This window comes from Oncorhynchus keta, chromosome 13 (assembly GCF_023373465.1).
Source record: "Oncorhynchus keta strain PuntledgeMale-10-30-2019 chromosome 13, Oket_V2, whole genome shotgun sequence".
Classification (NCBI taxonomy): Eukaryota; Metazoa; Chordata; class Actinopteri; order Salmoniformes; family Salmonidae; genus Oncorhynchus; species Oncorhynchus keta.
Genome location: NC_068433.1, coordinates 45,845,280 through 45,861,806, shown reverse-complemented (window position 1 = coordinate 45,861,806; position 16,527 = coordinate 45,845,280). Strand labels below are relative to the sequence as shown.

General features: G+C 44.6%; 1 protein-coding gene across 3 annotated transcripts in view; it reads right to left on the bottom strand.

The window, feature by feature from the left end:
- LOC118378708 (USP6 N-terminal-like protein) overlaps positions 1-16,527 on the bottom strand; it is an 82,677-nt gene that overhangs the window by 7,254 nt on the left and 58,896 nt on the right. For all 3 annotated transcript variants that reach the window (XM_052460292.1, XM_052460295.1, XM_052460293.1), the window contains 10 exons: positions 16,304-16,377; positions 12,299-12,381; positions 10,627-10,666; positions 10,122-10,202; positions 5,215-5,322; positions 4,715-4,824; positions 3,935-3,983; positions 3,422-3,542; positions 2,792-2,886; positions 2,224-2,289 (listed from right to left, as the gene is read on the bottom strand). In XM_052460292.1, coding sequence (XP_052316252.1) covers positions 2,224-2,289; positions 2,792-2,886; positions 3,422-3,542; positions 3,935-3,983; positions 4,715-4,824; positions 5,215-5,322; positions 10,122-10,202; positions 10,627-10,666; positions 12,299-12,381; positions 16,304-16,377 — 827 coding nt within the window. The remainder of the gene's footprint in view (positions 1-2,223; positions 2,290-2,791; positions 2,887-3,421; positions 3,543-3,934; positions 3,984-4,714; positions 4,825-5,214; positions 5,323-10,121; positions 10,203-10,626; positions 10,667-12,298; positions 12,382-16,303; positions 16,378-16,527) is intronic.

Below are 16,527 nucleotides of genomic sequence, written 5' to 3'. Positions count from 1 at the left end.
AAGAGATGTGATTCAGACACTCACCCTGACTAACATTCTGATACAGAGGGAAGGGGATGTGATTCAGACACTCACCCTGACTAACATTCTGATACAGAGGAAGGGGATGTGATTCAGCCACTCACCCTGTCTAACATTCTGATACAGAGGAAGGGGATGTGATTCAGACACTCACCCTGACTAACATTCTGATACAGAGGAAGAGATGTGATTCAGACACTCACCCTGTCTAACATTCTGATACAGAGGGAAGAGATGTGATTCAGACACTCACCCTGACTAACATTCTGATACAGAGGGAAGAGATGTGATTCAGACACTCACCCTGTCTAACATTCTGATACAGAGGGAAGATATGTGATTCAGACACTCACCCTGACTAACATTCTGATACAGAGGGAAGAGATGTGATTCAGACACTCACCCTGACTAACATTCTGATACAGAGGGAAGAGATGTGATTCAGACACTCACCCTGACTAACATTCTGATACAGAGGGAAGAGATGTGATTCAGACACTCACCCTGTCTAACATTCTGATACAGAGGGAAGAGATGTGATTCAGACACTCACCCTGACTAACATTCTGATACAGAGGGAAGAGATGTGATTCAGACACTCACCCTGTCTAACATTCTGATACAGAGGGAAGAGATGTGATTCAGACACTCACCCTGACTAACATTCTGATACAGAGGGAAGGGGATGTGATTCAGACACTCACCCTGACTAACATTCTGATACAGAGGGAAGAGATGTGATTCAGACACTCACCCTGACTAACATTCTGATACAGAGGGAAGAGATGTGATTCAGACACTCACCCTGTCTAACATTCTGATACAGAGGGAAGAGATGTGATTCAGACACTCACCCTGACTAACATTCTGATACAGAGGGAAGAGATGTGATTCAGACACTCACCCTGTCTAACATTCTGATACAGAGGGAAGAGATGTGATTCAGACACTCACCCTGACTAACATTCTGATACAGAGGGAAGAGATGTGATTCAGACACTCACCCTGTCTAACATTCTGATACAGAGGGAAGATATGTGATTCAGACACTCACCCTGACTAACATTCTGATACAGAGGGAAGAGATGTGATTCAGACACTCACCCTGTCTAACATTCTGATACAGAGGGAAGATATGTGATTCAGACACTCACCCTGTCTAACATTCTGATACAGAGGGAAGATATGTGATTCAGACACTCACCCTGACTAACATTCTGATACAGAGGGAAGAGATGTGATTCAGACACTCACCCTGACTAACATTCTGATACAGAGGGAAGGGGATGTGATTCAGACACTCACCCTGACTAACATTCTGATACAGAGGGAAGAGATGTGATTCAGACACTCACCCTGTCTAACATTCTGATACAGAGGGAAGAGATGTGATTCAGACACTCACCCTGACTAACATTCTGATACAGAGGGAAGAGATGTGATTCAGACACTCACCCTGACTAACATTCTGATACAGAGGGAAGAGATGTGATTCAGACACTCACCCTGACTAACATTCTGATACAGAGGGAAGAGATGTGATTCAGACACTCACCCTGACTAACATTCTGATACAGAGGGAAGAGATGTGATTCAGACACTCACCCTGACTAACATTCTGATACAGAGGGAAGAGATGTGATTCAGACACTCACCCTGACTAACATGCTGATACAGAGGAAGATATGTGATTCAGACACTCACCCTGACTAACATTCTGATACAGAGGAAGAGATGTGATTCAGACACTCACCCTGACTAACATTCTGATACAGAGGAAGAGATGTGATTCAGACACTCACCCTGACTAACATTCTGATACAGAGGGAAGGGGATGTGATTCAGACACTCACCCTGACTAACATTCTGATACAGAGGAAGAGATGTGATTCAGACACTCACCCTGACTAACATTCTGATACAGAGGGAAGGGGATGTGATTCAGACACTCACCCTGTCTAACATTCTGATACAGAGGAAGAGATGTGATTCAGACACTCACCCTGACTAACATTCTGATACAGAGGGAAGAGATGTGATTCAGACACTCACCCTGACTAACATTCTGATACAGAGGGAAGAGATGTGATTCAGACACTCACCCTGACTAACATTCTGATACAGAGGGAAGAGATGTGATTCAGACACTCACCCTGACTAACATTCTGATACAGAGGGAAGAGATGTGATTCAGACACTCACCCTGTCCAGGAAACACTGGAAAAACCACTTCATAGTGTACAGGCTGGTGAACACCTCCTGTGTGTCCTGAAACAGAGGTCAATGAGCCATTACCACTCCGTGTGTGTGTGTGTGTGTGTGTGTGTGTGTGTGTGTGTGTGTGTGTGTGTGTGTGTGTGTGTGTGTGTGTGTGTGTGTGTGTGTGTGTGTGTGTGTGTGTGTGTGTGTGTGTGTGTGTGTGTGTATTTAAACAGTGGCCTTGGTTTAACAGCAGTGGTGAATCCGCCAACGTGCCCAAGGCCCCATATTAAAAGCAGAATAAAAGCCATATCTGTGTGTGTATGGTTGCGTTTGTAGACATGGCATTTCTCTCTCACACTCCACCGCCCTTTAATCTCAACACATCAAAGGCTGCTGCTGTGCCACTCAACTCAGTCCCCCATACCAGCAGGCTTAGGCTGTCATTTATATACCACTACCCCCTCCCCAGGCTGTGTGTGTGTGTGTGTGTGTGTGTGTGTGTGTGTGTGTGTGTGTGTGTGTGTGTGTGTGTGTGTGTGTGTGTGTGTGTGCGCTCTGCAGGCCTCACCAGGTGTGACTTCAGTTTGGGCATCATCTTCTTGAGGATGCGGTCATGGTGCTCCTGGAAGCGCATCAGCTTGGGGAAGCCGGGGATAAAAAACCCTAGAGGGGCGGAGATCACAGAGCATTTTTATCAAATGTAGGAAATGACTCTGGTGGTTCACGCTGTGTGTGGGTCTGAATGGAAGGGACGGGAGATTGGGTGAGCTCTATAGATATCTGGTAAGAAGTGGTCAGGGAGGGTTCTCTAGAAATGTGTTTCCTCACATTTTATGGGGCCCAGAAGAGACAGCCTAAGTCCTTGAAAGGTATGTGAGAGTGTGTGTATTCAGTGTGCGAGTGCGTGTTTATATTCTATCCGTAGGGCACGTTCCTGTGTCAGTGGGGTCATGTTGGACTTAAGGAATGTTTGGAGTAAAAGACCAGAGCCTACTATCCTACGTGGTCTAGGGCATGGCTGTTCATGCCTACTTAGTGTGTCTGGTCTAGTATGCTACCCCTGAATTGACTTGTGTCCTATATGGTGCATATGTATGGCATGGCTTAGGCGTGGGTTTTGCGTGGGCTATTGAATGACGGCCTAACACTTCTATGGGATGTTACACAGTGTGTTGTGTGTGTGTTCTGGTGTGTTTACCATGCATGGCGTGTTTCTGTCCAGACAGCAGTTTGACCAGAGCCCAGAAGGCATCCTCTTCGTTCATATAGATGAGCAACAGAGCAGTGATCTGACTCATGCCCTGGCAGTACCCCACCTCCTATACACACACACACACACACACACACACACACACACACACACACACACACACACACACACACACACACACACACACACACACACACACACACACACACACACACACACACACACACACACACACACACACAGGTTTGTAATGTATAGACAAACACGCATGCAAAACTGCACACCAACTCACTTCTTTATATCTACACAGGAACAGAGGAGGTCGGTGGATGGAGAGAACAGGGGAGGATGATCAGGAGGAGCTGGATGAGGGGATAAAAGAAGGACGAGGGAGAGAAGGACGAGGCTGTAGAAAACAGTTGATTGGGGAAAGGAGAGGTAGGGTAAAGAGGCGTTGAGGTGACGGGGGATTCATTCTGGAATGTGTGTAGTGTGACTCACCGTGTTGTACATGGAGTAGGCTGTTAGGACGTGGAACAGAGCCTGCTGCCTGAAAACAACAACAAACAGTCAACCTACTAATATAATGACTAGACATCATCTGACGGACGTGCAGGTTAACTAACAGGAACACCTCAGGAGCTTCCCAATTGATCACAAAAGGGGAATTCAGGTTGCTTTTTTATTTTATTTAGCCAGGTTAGTCTCATTGAGATACATTTTTCAAGAGAGATCTGGTCTTCTCTCATCATTCAAATGCTCTAATAGTCGTATTGTCTTCTAAATGAGATGAACAAATTTTTACTTCCTATATTTGGCCAGTAATGGCAACCTTTGTGTTTGAGGTAGTTGTACATTTTATGCTTTCATGGTATAGCTGTGTTTGAGGTAGTTGTATTGTGTCATGGTCAGTATCGAGGTAATGTGTTTAGTTCCTGTGAGGCTGTGCCTGCCAGGTCCGTGGTGCTCTCGGACTCTGCAGGCCAGTGTTTATTTCCCAGGGGCCCCTGGTTCTGGCTCTCTCCATGACGTCATCAAGCAGAAGTAAAAACACAGAAAAGGGACGTGTGTCCTCTCCCTTCCTTATAGGGAAATGTCCATGTCAGCCACCATTATGACAGAAAGAGGTATGGCCAGATAGATGTGCATCATGGCCCAGGCTACGACCAGGGTTTTTTTCCTAGTCAGGGCACATGGTCAAGAAAAACTCCAGGCCCTAATTAAGGGTACTATTCTGTAGTGACTAAGTGTAGATGTTGTACTGGAGTATGAGAAACTGACTTGACGTCGTAGCGGGTCATGAACATGACGTGGTCCCTGTAGGTTCTGTTCACATCCAGGTCAATCTGACGGACGTCAGGAGACAGACCTCGAGCCCTGAGCTTCAGCTTCTACACACAGGAAACACAACAACACAGAGTCACTGAGGGAGTGTGTGTGAGGAATAAAACTACTCATCCATCCCGCAAATATTTATTGAGTTACAATAAAGCTCAGTTGTGACTAGAAACTCAGTATTCCAGTGCTGACAGACAGACACACACACACACCTCCCCCCATAATAATGGATGAAGCTCTGAAATCTAATAACCGGCCTGGTTATGAATGTTAATGAGGCCTGGGCTATAATGAAGCTGGCTGAGTGGAGAGAGACAATAGGAGAGTCAACTAGTGTGAATGTGTATAGTTCCTCCATGACTTTTCCCAGGGAGGAAGGATGGTAGTCCTAGAGAGCACTATAACTCTGCTGTGAGCTTCTTGCTCGTGTCGCCATACCGTACCTCGTAGAAGTCTTTCTTCTCCTCCTTTATTTTGGGAACGTCGAGGAGCAGACACCACACCTCTCCTCGGAGCTGTAGAGGAATTCCCTTATAGATCCGCCTCACCAGCTGGAGGGAGACATGGATACGGGGAAAAGGACATTCTTAGTGTAACATCAAAGAGACCATGCTTAACCTTCCAACCACACCCCCTAACCCTAACGCTCAAGTTCAAAATACCTTTGTGCCCAATCAAATTTGAGCTACACAACCGAACAGTTTTCATGATGAATTGATAGTATGAATAATCTGACTCACATTCAACATTAAGGGGGTACAATCAATCATCAAGAAAACATCAATCAAATGTTAATTAAGTAGATAGTATGAGAGGACAGGTATGCGTGTGAAGGACAGGTATGCGTGTGAAGGACAAGTATGCGTGTGAAGGACAAGTATGCGTGTCAAGGACACGTATGCGTGTGAAGGACACGTATGCGTGTGAAGGACAAGTATGCGCGTCAAGGACTAGTATGCGTGTGATGGACACGTATGCGTGTGAAGGACAAGTATGTGCGTGAAGGACAAGTATGCGTGTGAAGGACACGTATGTGTGTGATGGACAAGTATGCGTGTGAAGGACAGGTATGTGCGTGAAGGACAAGTATGCGTGTGAAGGACACGTATGTGTGTGATGGACAAGTATGCGTGTGAAGGACACGTATGTGTGTGATGGACAAGTATGCGTGTGAAGGACACGTATGTGTGTGATGGACAAGTATGCGTTTGAAGGACACGTATGTGTGTGATGGACAAGTATGCGTGTGAAGGACACGTATGTGCGTGAAGGACACGTATGCGTGTGAAGGACAAGTATGAGCGTCAAGGACTAGTATGCGCGTGAAGAACACGTATGCGTGTGAAGGACACGTATGTGTGTGATGGACAAGTATGCGCGTGAAGGACACGTATGTGTGTGATGGACAAGTATGCGCGTGAAGGACACGTATGTGTGTGATGGACAAGTATGCGCGTGAAGAACAAGTATGCGTGTGAAGGACACGTACGTGCGTGAAGGACAAACTATATACAACTATTATTCAAATCCAAATCAAATGTATTTATAAAGCCCTTCTTTTATCAGCTGATTCTGGGTGATTGGAAAAGAGGCTATAGGTGATGTGTGTGGGGAGACCTACCCATCTGGCCAAGGAATCTGGTCGTGTGTGTGTGTGTGTGTGTGTGTGTGTGTGTGTGTGTGTGTGTGTGTGTGTGTGTGTGTGTGTGTGTGTGTGTGTGTGTGTGTGTGTGTGTAAACTTTAACATTGTGAAAATTCTGTGCAATATCCAGCACGTTTACAGTGAACACTGAGGCTGTACCCGCTTTAAGTTAGTTATAACAGTGGCCAAGTAGGCTACTTGATCATAATGTAGGCCTAATAGAGTGGCCTACCATAAAAAACTATGGAGAAACATTTAACATGGAAATAGCTGTTCTATCATTCAGCCTACAGTAGCAGCTTTTCAAAGATGCCTGGAAATGTACACATTTTGTGCTCTTGTAGGAAGCAATCACTCCCATATTGCTAACTACAAATGATCTATAACTGGGCTAATAACTCACTAACTAGCAAAGGACATGAACAAAATGTACACACGTGGCTACATGGAGCTCTCGCTTTGATCTCAAAACAAGCACATTTACTCATGACCGCTCATGCTGTAAACACGGTCCAGTTCAAAGTAAATGGCACAGATACATATATGGCAACGGTTTATTTGCATATAGGTATACTGCAGTTCTGATTGTTTATGCCGCACCGGTCTGTGTAGAGTGCGGGTTGGGTAGTGTGTGTCAATGCAATAGAATCCTACTCCAATGCATTCTGCCGACAACAATCTCTTGCATAATTTGTTTTGTTTCGGTATGTTACATTGAAAGTGGTTAATATTGTGTTGATTCGATCACAATTACCACAGTAAAGGGAGACATTGAGTGTTAACAGGGAAAACTAGAACATGGGCCACCAACCTTTTCTGAGTTCAGATCGTTTTTTTAACATGACTTAAAAAATACAAGCCTATGCAACATTAACCAATTAAAAACAGTACTGTAGACATGGAGGTAAAACAAAGTACTGTAGAAATATAGGCCCAATACATTATCAACACATATTGGCTTTGCTTGAATTGCCCTGGCAATGAATTGTTGTTCAGATAAATTTAAAAATATCATTTTAAAAACTTGAGGTGGGCTATAGGATCACACTGGTAATATATCTGTTGTTGTATTTCTTGTGAGGCACAGCTGAGCATTTAAATCATTTGCTTTCTTTTTATTGTACTGGGCAGATGATTCCTGCATTTGATGGTCAGTCTCAGCAGAGGGAGAGCAGCAGACTGAGGGTCCCGCCTCAACAACCCTCTGCTCTCCCTTTCCGACACTGACTCTGACCAAAAAGGGTGGGGAAACTCGAGTTGCACCACATTATTTGTGCCACATGCACACATTCATGTTGTTACTCCTATGAACAGAGAAAGTGAAATATTCCTGGATATTAAAAAAGACCCAAACCGCTAACAATAATAACAATGCAAACCTATAGATACACTTTCCTACTCATTCATTACTGCTGCAGTGCTTGTTGTAGCGCTGAGTGGAAATGGGAAGAAAGCACCTTTTATGGCTTATAAAAGTGTTGACAGAGCTGAGAAAGAACTTAAACATGAACTCACTCGTAAAAACAGCAGCTCTTTGCTGTATTCGTTGACAGTCTCGTTCTAGTTATGGTTTTAAACATTTTGAAATATCACAGTATCAACTTTGCTGTAGCTTTTTTTTATGCCTGCTATGTTACTGCAGACACGGTAATTTGAGCAATCCGATTGGCCAGCAGTAGGCATATAGTGCACTTGATTTGCTCTCTGGGCCTTCCAGACACATGAATTGGTTCAAAATGGCAACAGTTCACCTACCCGGCGCGCAAGGCAGCTGAATCAGGTGCACCTACCGCCAAACAGCCCAAGACCAACAAAACAAAATAGGATGACAAGGCTTTATCATTGTTGTTTTTTTAAATAGAAATGTTTGGCCATCGACTAGGAATGCCTTGGAGATCAACCAGTCGGTGAACACTGCTCTACAAAGTTGAGTGGAGATCAATCTCATGCTTCTCTCGGTGGGCTGATAATTCTGCACGGTAGTCCCGGGGAGCTGTGCACATCTTAGAGGAAACATTGGCTGCAACCGAGGCCAGACGATTTTCACTCTGCGGTCCCGTTCTGTAAGCTTGTGTGACCTACCACTTAGCGGCTCAGCCGTTATTGCTCCTAGACGTTTCCACTTCACAATAACAGCACTTCCAGTGGACCGGGGCAGCTCTAGCAGGGCAGACATTTAACTGACTGACTTGTTGGAAAGGTGGTATTCTATGGTGGTGCCACGTTGAAAGTCACTGACCTCTTCAGTCAGGCCATTTTACTGCCAATGTTTGTCTATAGAGATTGCATGGCTGTGCGCTCGATTTTATACAGCTGTCAAGCAACGGTGGCTGAAATAGCCTAATTTTAAGCGGTTACCACATACTTTTGTAGCGTGTCATATACACACACACACACATATATATTATATACACACATATATATTATATACACACATATATATTATATACACACACAAACACAATCTTCATTATTCAGCAGGCAGAACACAGAGGTGGGAGAAGAGAGAGAAACATTGATTTGAAAGGAGGCATCGGATGGCCAGTGATGGGTGATAATTAAAGGTTAACGAATCAGTTTAGGTTGTATGCTCATAATGCATGTTAGTCTATGTGTGTGTGTGAGTGAGTATGTGAGTTATGTGTGTTATGTGTGAGTGTGGAGGTGTGTGTTTGTACTGTGTGTACTGTGTGTGTGTGTACTGTGTGTGTGTGTACAGTGTATGTGTGTGCCAGATAGACCCACTTGGGGCTTGACGTCGACAGCGACAGCCCAGTAATTAGGGCTCTGATGAAGTCAATGAGTGCACATGTTCCACTAATCACCATGTGTGTGTGTGTGTGTGTGTGTGTGTGTGTGTGTGTGTGTGTGTGTGTGTGTGTGTGTGTGTGTGTGTGTGTGTGTGTGTGTGTGTGTGTGTGTGTGTGTGTGTGTGTGTGTGTGTGTGTGTGTGTGTGTGTGTGTGTGTGTGTGTGTGTGTGTGTGTGTGTGTGTGTGTGTGTGTGTGTGTGTGTGTCATAAATTCATTGTCACATCAACACCTATGCCAGGACCCAGGCTCTGCCCTACAGCAGATTTTTAGTAGATCTAAAGATTACACTTGCCTTACAGATGCTAGGAACCTGCCTTACAGATGCTAGGAACCTGCCTTACAGATGCTAGGAACCTGCCTTACAGATGCTAGGAACCTTATGACTGCATTAGTATGCCATTGTTTTCAGCAGCACAGGAAACAAAAAGAGCCATCAACCGTAACTCGTTTAACCAGCCGGGAGAAACGAGCGGAGCACTGACTGACAGAGGGGGGAAACAACAAGTCCTTGGTTGTTGCTTGTCACGCAATCCTTGAAACCGGAGAAAGAGAGAACAAGGCTAAAACATTCCCCTAGCCAAGGTTCATTTAAAGACAATCTCCAATTCCCGCTGGGACCACCTCAGAGTACAACTGAAGGACGTCAGAACTGAATGCCCGAGGGCCCAACACCTAGCATAAAGAAGACCCCAAACTCAGGCACTAACAAAGACAGCTATTACAGAGACCAGACCTCTATACATGCTCTTCAGGGAGACTCACTAATATTTGTTCACCAAAGAGAAGGGAGAGAAGTGAGCGAGGAGAAGGATGTGGAATGTAATGTGGGAATGAGATATTTTAAGAGCCTGCAAGAAGGGGGAGAGATGGTGAGGGAGGAAGAGAGAGATCGTACCTTCTCACTGTTCTTATACTTGTCCCAGCTCTTCATCATCTTCAGCCATTTTGAGGTCCTTTCTACCTCTAAGTGTTTTTGCTGAGGGGACACAGGAAGTGGCATGTTAACACTTCCTCATGACCAAAACTCTGGAGGAACTGTATATGCAGACAAATATGCAGTGTCATAAATTTTGCTTCATAAAACAAAGAACATTTTATGATGCCAGGATGAGGCAAAGGTTACAGTGACATTAGAATGCAATCTAAACATCCAGCTCAGAACATTATGTAACTCGTTGAAAGCGACAGTAGAAGAATACAAAATGTTAGGATTCTGATAAAGGAAAGAACTAATCAATTCTCAGCAACCAGAGTTCTATTCATAGCAGTAACGGTAATCGTTATGTGTGTGAAAGACTCCGTGTTCTTTCTCATCGGTGAAGGTCATTTTACAGCGGCATAGACACGTGGGACGGGAGAGATGTAGTTTGCCCTGAGGGTCTGAAACATGGTCGTCTCACCTTCTCTTCCACCGAGTCGTAGGACGGAAGTTCATTCTCACTGTAGAGGAGAAAACAAAACAAGCGTTAGTATCACACAGCTTTGGTTGATTTGTTTCAGACACATTGTTGCTCTGAAAATATGCACGGTATCAATCATTGTTTGACCATGAGCTTAGCTAAGGTTTCGCTGGTCTGGGCCTTTAAGAACATTACACATTTGGTGGTTGGGTGGAATGTTAGTAGGTTGTCTCTCTGTCCGACTCGACTCACTAATACGCGGTGAAGATGGACAAGATGGAGCCCCAAGTTGATATGTCTCAACGTGAATACGGACCACTCAAAGATTCTTTCCAGAGGAAGTGGAGTCATTAAATAAATAAATGATGCTACTGCCAGAGCTCGTTTCACCTTCCCTAACACTCATCAAAGGGAGGGAACATTACACGTCAGCAGCCCAGCAAACAGGAAATAACACATTAAAACATTCCTCCATTCTGGCTACTGTCCTGTCCCAGTTTCAATGCCTCTATGGCTATCTGTCAGTTACACTATGAAACTAACAGTTCAGAGCAGCACAGCTCTCTCTGTGCCACTCAGCCCACTGGCTTAGATCATACAAATGCGATTTCCCCATGGTGGGGGCCTGTTCCAATACTCTCAAAATGCATCCTTCCTTCTTTTAGTAATATTAACTAACCTGTCCATGACTGGGAAAGTGAACGTAAGGTTTCCTCTCCATTGCTTTAACCAATCCAACATTGGTCAGATCTATGATCAGGTCAGATCTGTGATGACTTCATGGAAGGAAGGGAACAGAGCCCGTGTCCCATCCCCCACTTCCTGTGTCTCTTTCCCGGGACTGCCCTGACCCCTGAACCTGACCTTTAACTCATACAGGAAGCACAGAGAGTTTGCAGTCAGTTTGTCGGTGTCTGCCTGTAAATGGGTCATTCCCTTCTTTTCTCCCTCATTGTTGTCATCACACCTAGTCAGTATGACCTAGACAGGGCTCTCCTTCATAGGCTATTTCATGGAGCCTGAGGCCTCATCTCTACTGTCTTAACCATGGCCCCAGCTCTGTGTCCTAACCAGTCCAAAGTCCTGGCATTAGGCCAGAACCATAACCTTCAGCCAAGCCCCCATCTGTTCTCTTTCCATCCCTCTCTCCCAGACCATAGCCTTCACTCAGGCCCTCAACCTCTCCATCCTTCCCTCTCTCCAGACTGGAACCTTCTCTCCATCTCTCTCCAGACTGTGACTGGCCCTGGGCCCCGGCACGTCATCCCTCTCTCCCCTATACTCTCGGCCTGAGCTCCCACACTGATGCCCTGTGATTGTGGCTAACCCTGCAGCTTCCTGCCTAGACCAGCCCACATGTGCCAGCCTATATATAACTGATATAACTGCCTAAGAACGGTGTTGTTTAAGAGCCATGCAACCCCACTGCTGGCCATGCCAACACCACAACACACCAGGCTATAGAGAGTCACTTTCTCCAACTTCAAGACAATGGTACTGTTTTAAACTAGTGTTCTTTGAAGAGATGAAGTGAAACATCAGAACACAAATAAAGGGGAAGATTGTGACTGATTCACATTTCTAAAAGTTCATATGCCTTGTGTAATGAATTGATCATTTAAGGGTGTGTGTGTGTGTGTGTGCGTGTGCGTGTGTGTGTGTGTGTGCTTACTGTACGAAGCCGAAGCGGTCAATGACTTTGTACAGGTGGAAGCTTGCATCCTCCCAGGGTTCCACAGTGGCGCCCTCTTTTCCCTGCAACCAAAGAGCCTTATGGGTAAAGCAATGAATAACAAGTAGTTTGAAATGTATTTGTGCTATTAAAAAAGAACATCCTTGGGAACATCTTTTTTTTTAATTTTTTTACTTGCAGCACAATTGAGATTCATTACTTGCCTATATAGATGCCTATATAGAACTGGATGGCTACAAGTGTTGTAAACATCGACACTATTACAATAGAGATAGAAACATCCGTGTTGTTCTATACCGAACAGAAATATAAACGCAACATGTAAAGTGTTGGTCCCATGTTTCATGAGCTGAAATAAATGATCCCATACATTTTCCATACGTACAGAAAGCTTATTTCTCTCAAATGTTGTGCACAAATGTATCTACATCCCTGTTAGTGAGCATTTCTCCTTTGCAAAAGATAATCCATCCACCTGACAGGTGTGGCATATCAAGAAGTTGACTAAACAGCATTAACATTACACACAGTCTGGAGCAGGGATGGGCAACTCCAGTCCTCCCCACTCCCCTACAGAGTGTGTGTGTGTGTCTGTGTGTGTGTACATGCTAGGCTTGGCTGTGCTAGAGTGCCTAGCCCTGCAGCTAACAGGTGTGAAATGAAGAGCTAGGCAGACGCACCCTGAGTCACAGCCTGACTCAAGGCAGAGGAGAGGCTGTTGAATTCAGACAATAACTTTCTTTCTAACAGGGGAAAATAATGAGAAAATGGGAGTGGAGAATGCATGACAGCAAAGGGGAAAATAATGAGAAAATGAAAATAAATTGTGAAGACGGAGGGGGAGATGGAAGGATTGTATAGAGAAACAAATACAAGGGAAAGACTAGAGAGGGGCGGCAGGTGAAATAGAGGGGCGGCAGGTAGCCTAGTGGTTAGAGAGTTGGGCCAGTAACCGAAAGGTTGCTGGATCGAACCCCTGAGTTGACAAGGTAAAAATCTGTCTGCCCCCGGACAAGGCAGTTAACCCACTGTTCCCTGGTAGGCCGTCATTGTAAATAAGAACTTGTTCTTAACTGACTTGCCTCGTTAAATAAAAATGTTCAATGAAAACATTGTTTCAAAAGAGGTGATGAAGTGAGGGAAGAAGAAAGAAAAAGAGGTGATGAAGTGAGGGAAGAAGAAAGAAAAAGAGGTGATGAAGTGAGGGAAGAAGAAAGAAAAAGAGGTGATGAAGTGAGGGAAGAAGAAAGAAAAAGAGGTGATGAAGTGAGGGAAGAAGAAAGAAAAAGAGGTGATGAAGTGAGGGAAGAAGAAAGAAAAAGAGGTGATGAAGTGAGGGAAGAAGAAAGAAAAAGAGGTGATGAAGTGAGGGAAGAAGAAAGAAAAGGAGGTGATGAAGTGAGGGAAGAAGAAAGAAAAAGAGGTGATGAAGTGAGGGAAGAAGAAAGAAAAAGAGGTGATGAAGTGAGGGAAGAAGAAAGAAAAAGAGGTGATGAAGTGAGGGAAGAAGAAAGAAAAAGAGGTGATGAAGTGAGGGAAGAAGAAAGAAAAGGAGGTGATGAAGTGAGGGGGAAGAAGAAAGAAAAGAGGTGATGAAGTGAGGGAAGAAGAAAGAAAAAGAGGTGATGAAGTGAGGGAAGAAGAAAGAAAAGGAGGTGATGAAGTGAGGGAAGAAGAAAGAAAAAGAGGTGATGAAGTGAGGGAAGAAGAAAGAAAAAGAGGTGATGAAGTGAGGGAAGAAGAAAGAAAAAGAGGTGATGAAGTGAGGGAAGAAGAAAGAAAAAGAGGTGATGAAGTGAGGGAAGAAGAAAGAAAAGGAGGTGATGAAGTGAGGGAAGAAGAAAGAAAAAGAGGTGATGAAGTGAGGGAAGAAGAAAGAAAAAGAGGTGATGAAGTGAGGGAAGAAGAAAGAAAAGGAGGTGATGAAGTGAGGGAAGAAGAAAGAAAAGAGGTGATGAAGTGAGGGAAGAAGAAAGAAAAAGAGGTGATGAAGTGAGGGAAGAAGGGAATGAAGAGGGAAGAAAAAGAAAAAGAGGTGATGAAGTGAGGGAAGAAGAAAGAAAAGAGGTGATGAAGTGAGGGAAGAAGAAAGAAAAGGAGGTGATGAAGTGAGGGAAGAAGAAAGAAAAGGAGGTGATGAAGTGAGGGAAGAAGAAAGAAAAAGAGGTGATGAAGTGAGGGAAGAAGAAAGAAAAAGAGGTGATGAAGTGAGGGAAGAAGAAAGAAAAAGAGGTGATGAAGTGAGGGAAGAAGAAAGAAAAAGAGGTGATGAAGTGAGGGAAGAAGAAAGAAAAGGAGGTGATGAAGTGAGGGAAGAAGAAAGAAAAGGAGGTGATGAAGTGAGGGAAGAAGAAAGAAAAGGAGGTGATGAAGTGAGGGAAGAAGAAAGAAAAGGAGGTGATGAAGTGAGGGAAGAAGAAAGAAAAAGAGGTGATGAAGTGAGGGAAGAAGAAAGAAAAAGAGGTGATGAAGTGAGGGAAGAAGAAAGAAAAAGAGGTGATGAAGTGAGGGAAGAAGAAAGAAAAAGAGGTGATGAAGTGAGGGAAGAAGAAAGAAAAAGAGGTGATGAAGTGAGGGAAGAAGAAAGAAAAGGAGGTGATGAAGTGAGGGAAGAAGAAAGAAAAGGAGGTGATGAAGTGAGGGAAGAAGAAAGAAAAGGAGGTGATGAAGTGAGGGAAGAAGAAAGAAAAGGAGGTGATGAAGTGAGGGAAGAAGAAAGAAAAAGAGGTGATGAAGTGAGGGAAGAAGAAAGAAAAGGAGGTGATGAAGTGAGGGAAGAAGAAAGAAAAAGAGGTGATGAAGTGAGGGAAGAAGAAAGAAAAAGAGGTGATGAAGTGAGGGAAGAAGAAAGAAAAGGAGGTGATGAAGTGAGGGAAGAAGAAAGAAAAAGAGCGAGCTAAACAATGTCCAGCATTGGCTGAGGTCTGCAAGGCTAGCCTGAAGACCAGCTGGATGTCTAAATACATCTCTCCCTCCCGTTCTCCTTCCCTCTATTTACTGGAAATCCTGTCCTAACTTAACCCAGCTCCCTCGCACAGCAGAAACAGGGGAAAAATGAATATAAATACACCAAAAAGACATCTGGGATGGATAAATTGTTCTTACATCCGACATCAGGCCGAACACAGAGCCTGGAAGAGATGTCAGTGGAGACACAGACTGTGTCTAAAGCCCGTGTCATGTGGTATCTGCGTATAGACACAGGGGCGCACGCACAAGACAGCTGTGTAAAATCAATGTCATGGCAGAATTGGACCATGATTCTGCTCCGTGTTTGACTTTGTCAAGCTTTCCATGTTGCTGGTGTCTATGATTGACTCTGTCACAGTTGGAGAGTGTATAGAAGGTTTCTTCCAGTATCCTCCTGTCAAAGGAAACCAGAGGGATAGGCCATACTCCATCCATCACACTCCATCACCCTTTAATGAAACTCCATTGATAGAAAATGTTGAGGTCTGTAGTGAGAGCATGAACTCCATCTTTGTCTTGATAAACCCCCCCCCCCTCGATACTGTCATTATGAAACTGAATTGGGTTTGATTGGACTCGTTCCGCCTCGCCAACGAGAGAAAATGGACTCCTCTTGTGATCAGGGTCAAACATCAAAACATAATTAAACTCTGTGTCAGAGCCCACCTCTCTCCTCCACTCCATCCCTCCCTCATTGCTCCTCTCTTAATGAGTGGGCTTGATTATCCTGCCCGCTGGACTAAATTAAAACGGCTAATTTATAAACCAGTCCCAGCGGCTGGCTATAGTGATGATGCCACGGGCAATGGAAAGAGGTGCCACAAACACACACACACAATGGTGTGGATGGACGGACACTTTTCACCGTCAGACTGACAAAGGACAAGAAAGCAAAGCACACATCTCTGGAAACCTGCTAGAAATATTGTTATCCCAGCTTCTGTCTGGTAGTGACAGACAAACATTCAATGCTGCAGGGGACATACTGTCCTTCATTAGCGGAGGGGTTCTTACCTTGTCATATTTGGAGACGATCTCAGCCCTCTCCTGCTCAAGCCTCAGCACAGCATCCTGCTCTGTACCAGACGCTGCCAGAGAAAACAGAGGGGGGAGGAGAGAGAAAAGATCAAAGGAAGAAAAAGGACAAGAGTTCAAAATGTCAACATGTCAACCTTTGTATCGTGGTCCCAGTAGGCTCAGTGAAGACCAATACAGACTGGAAATGGTCGTGCTGTACC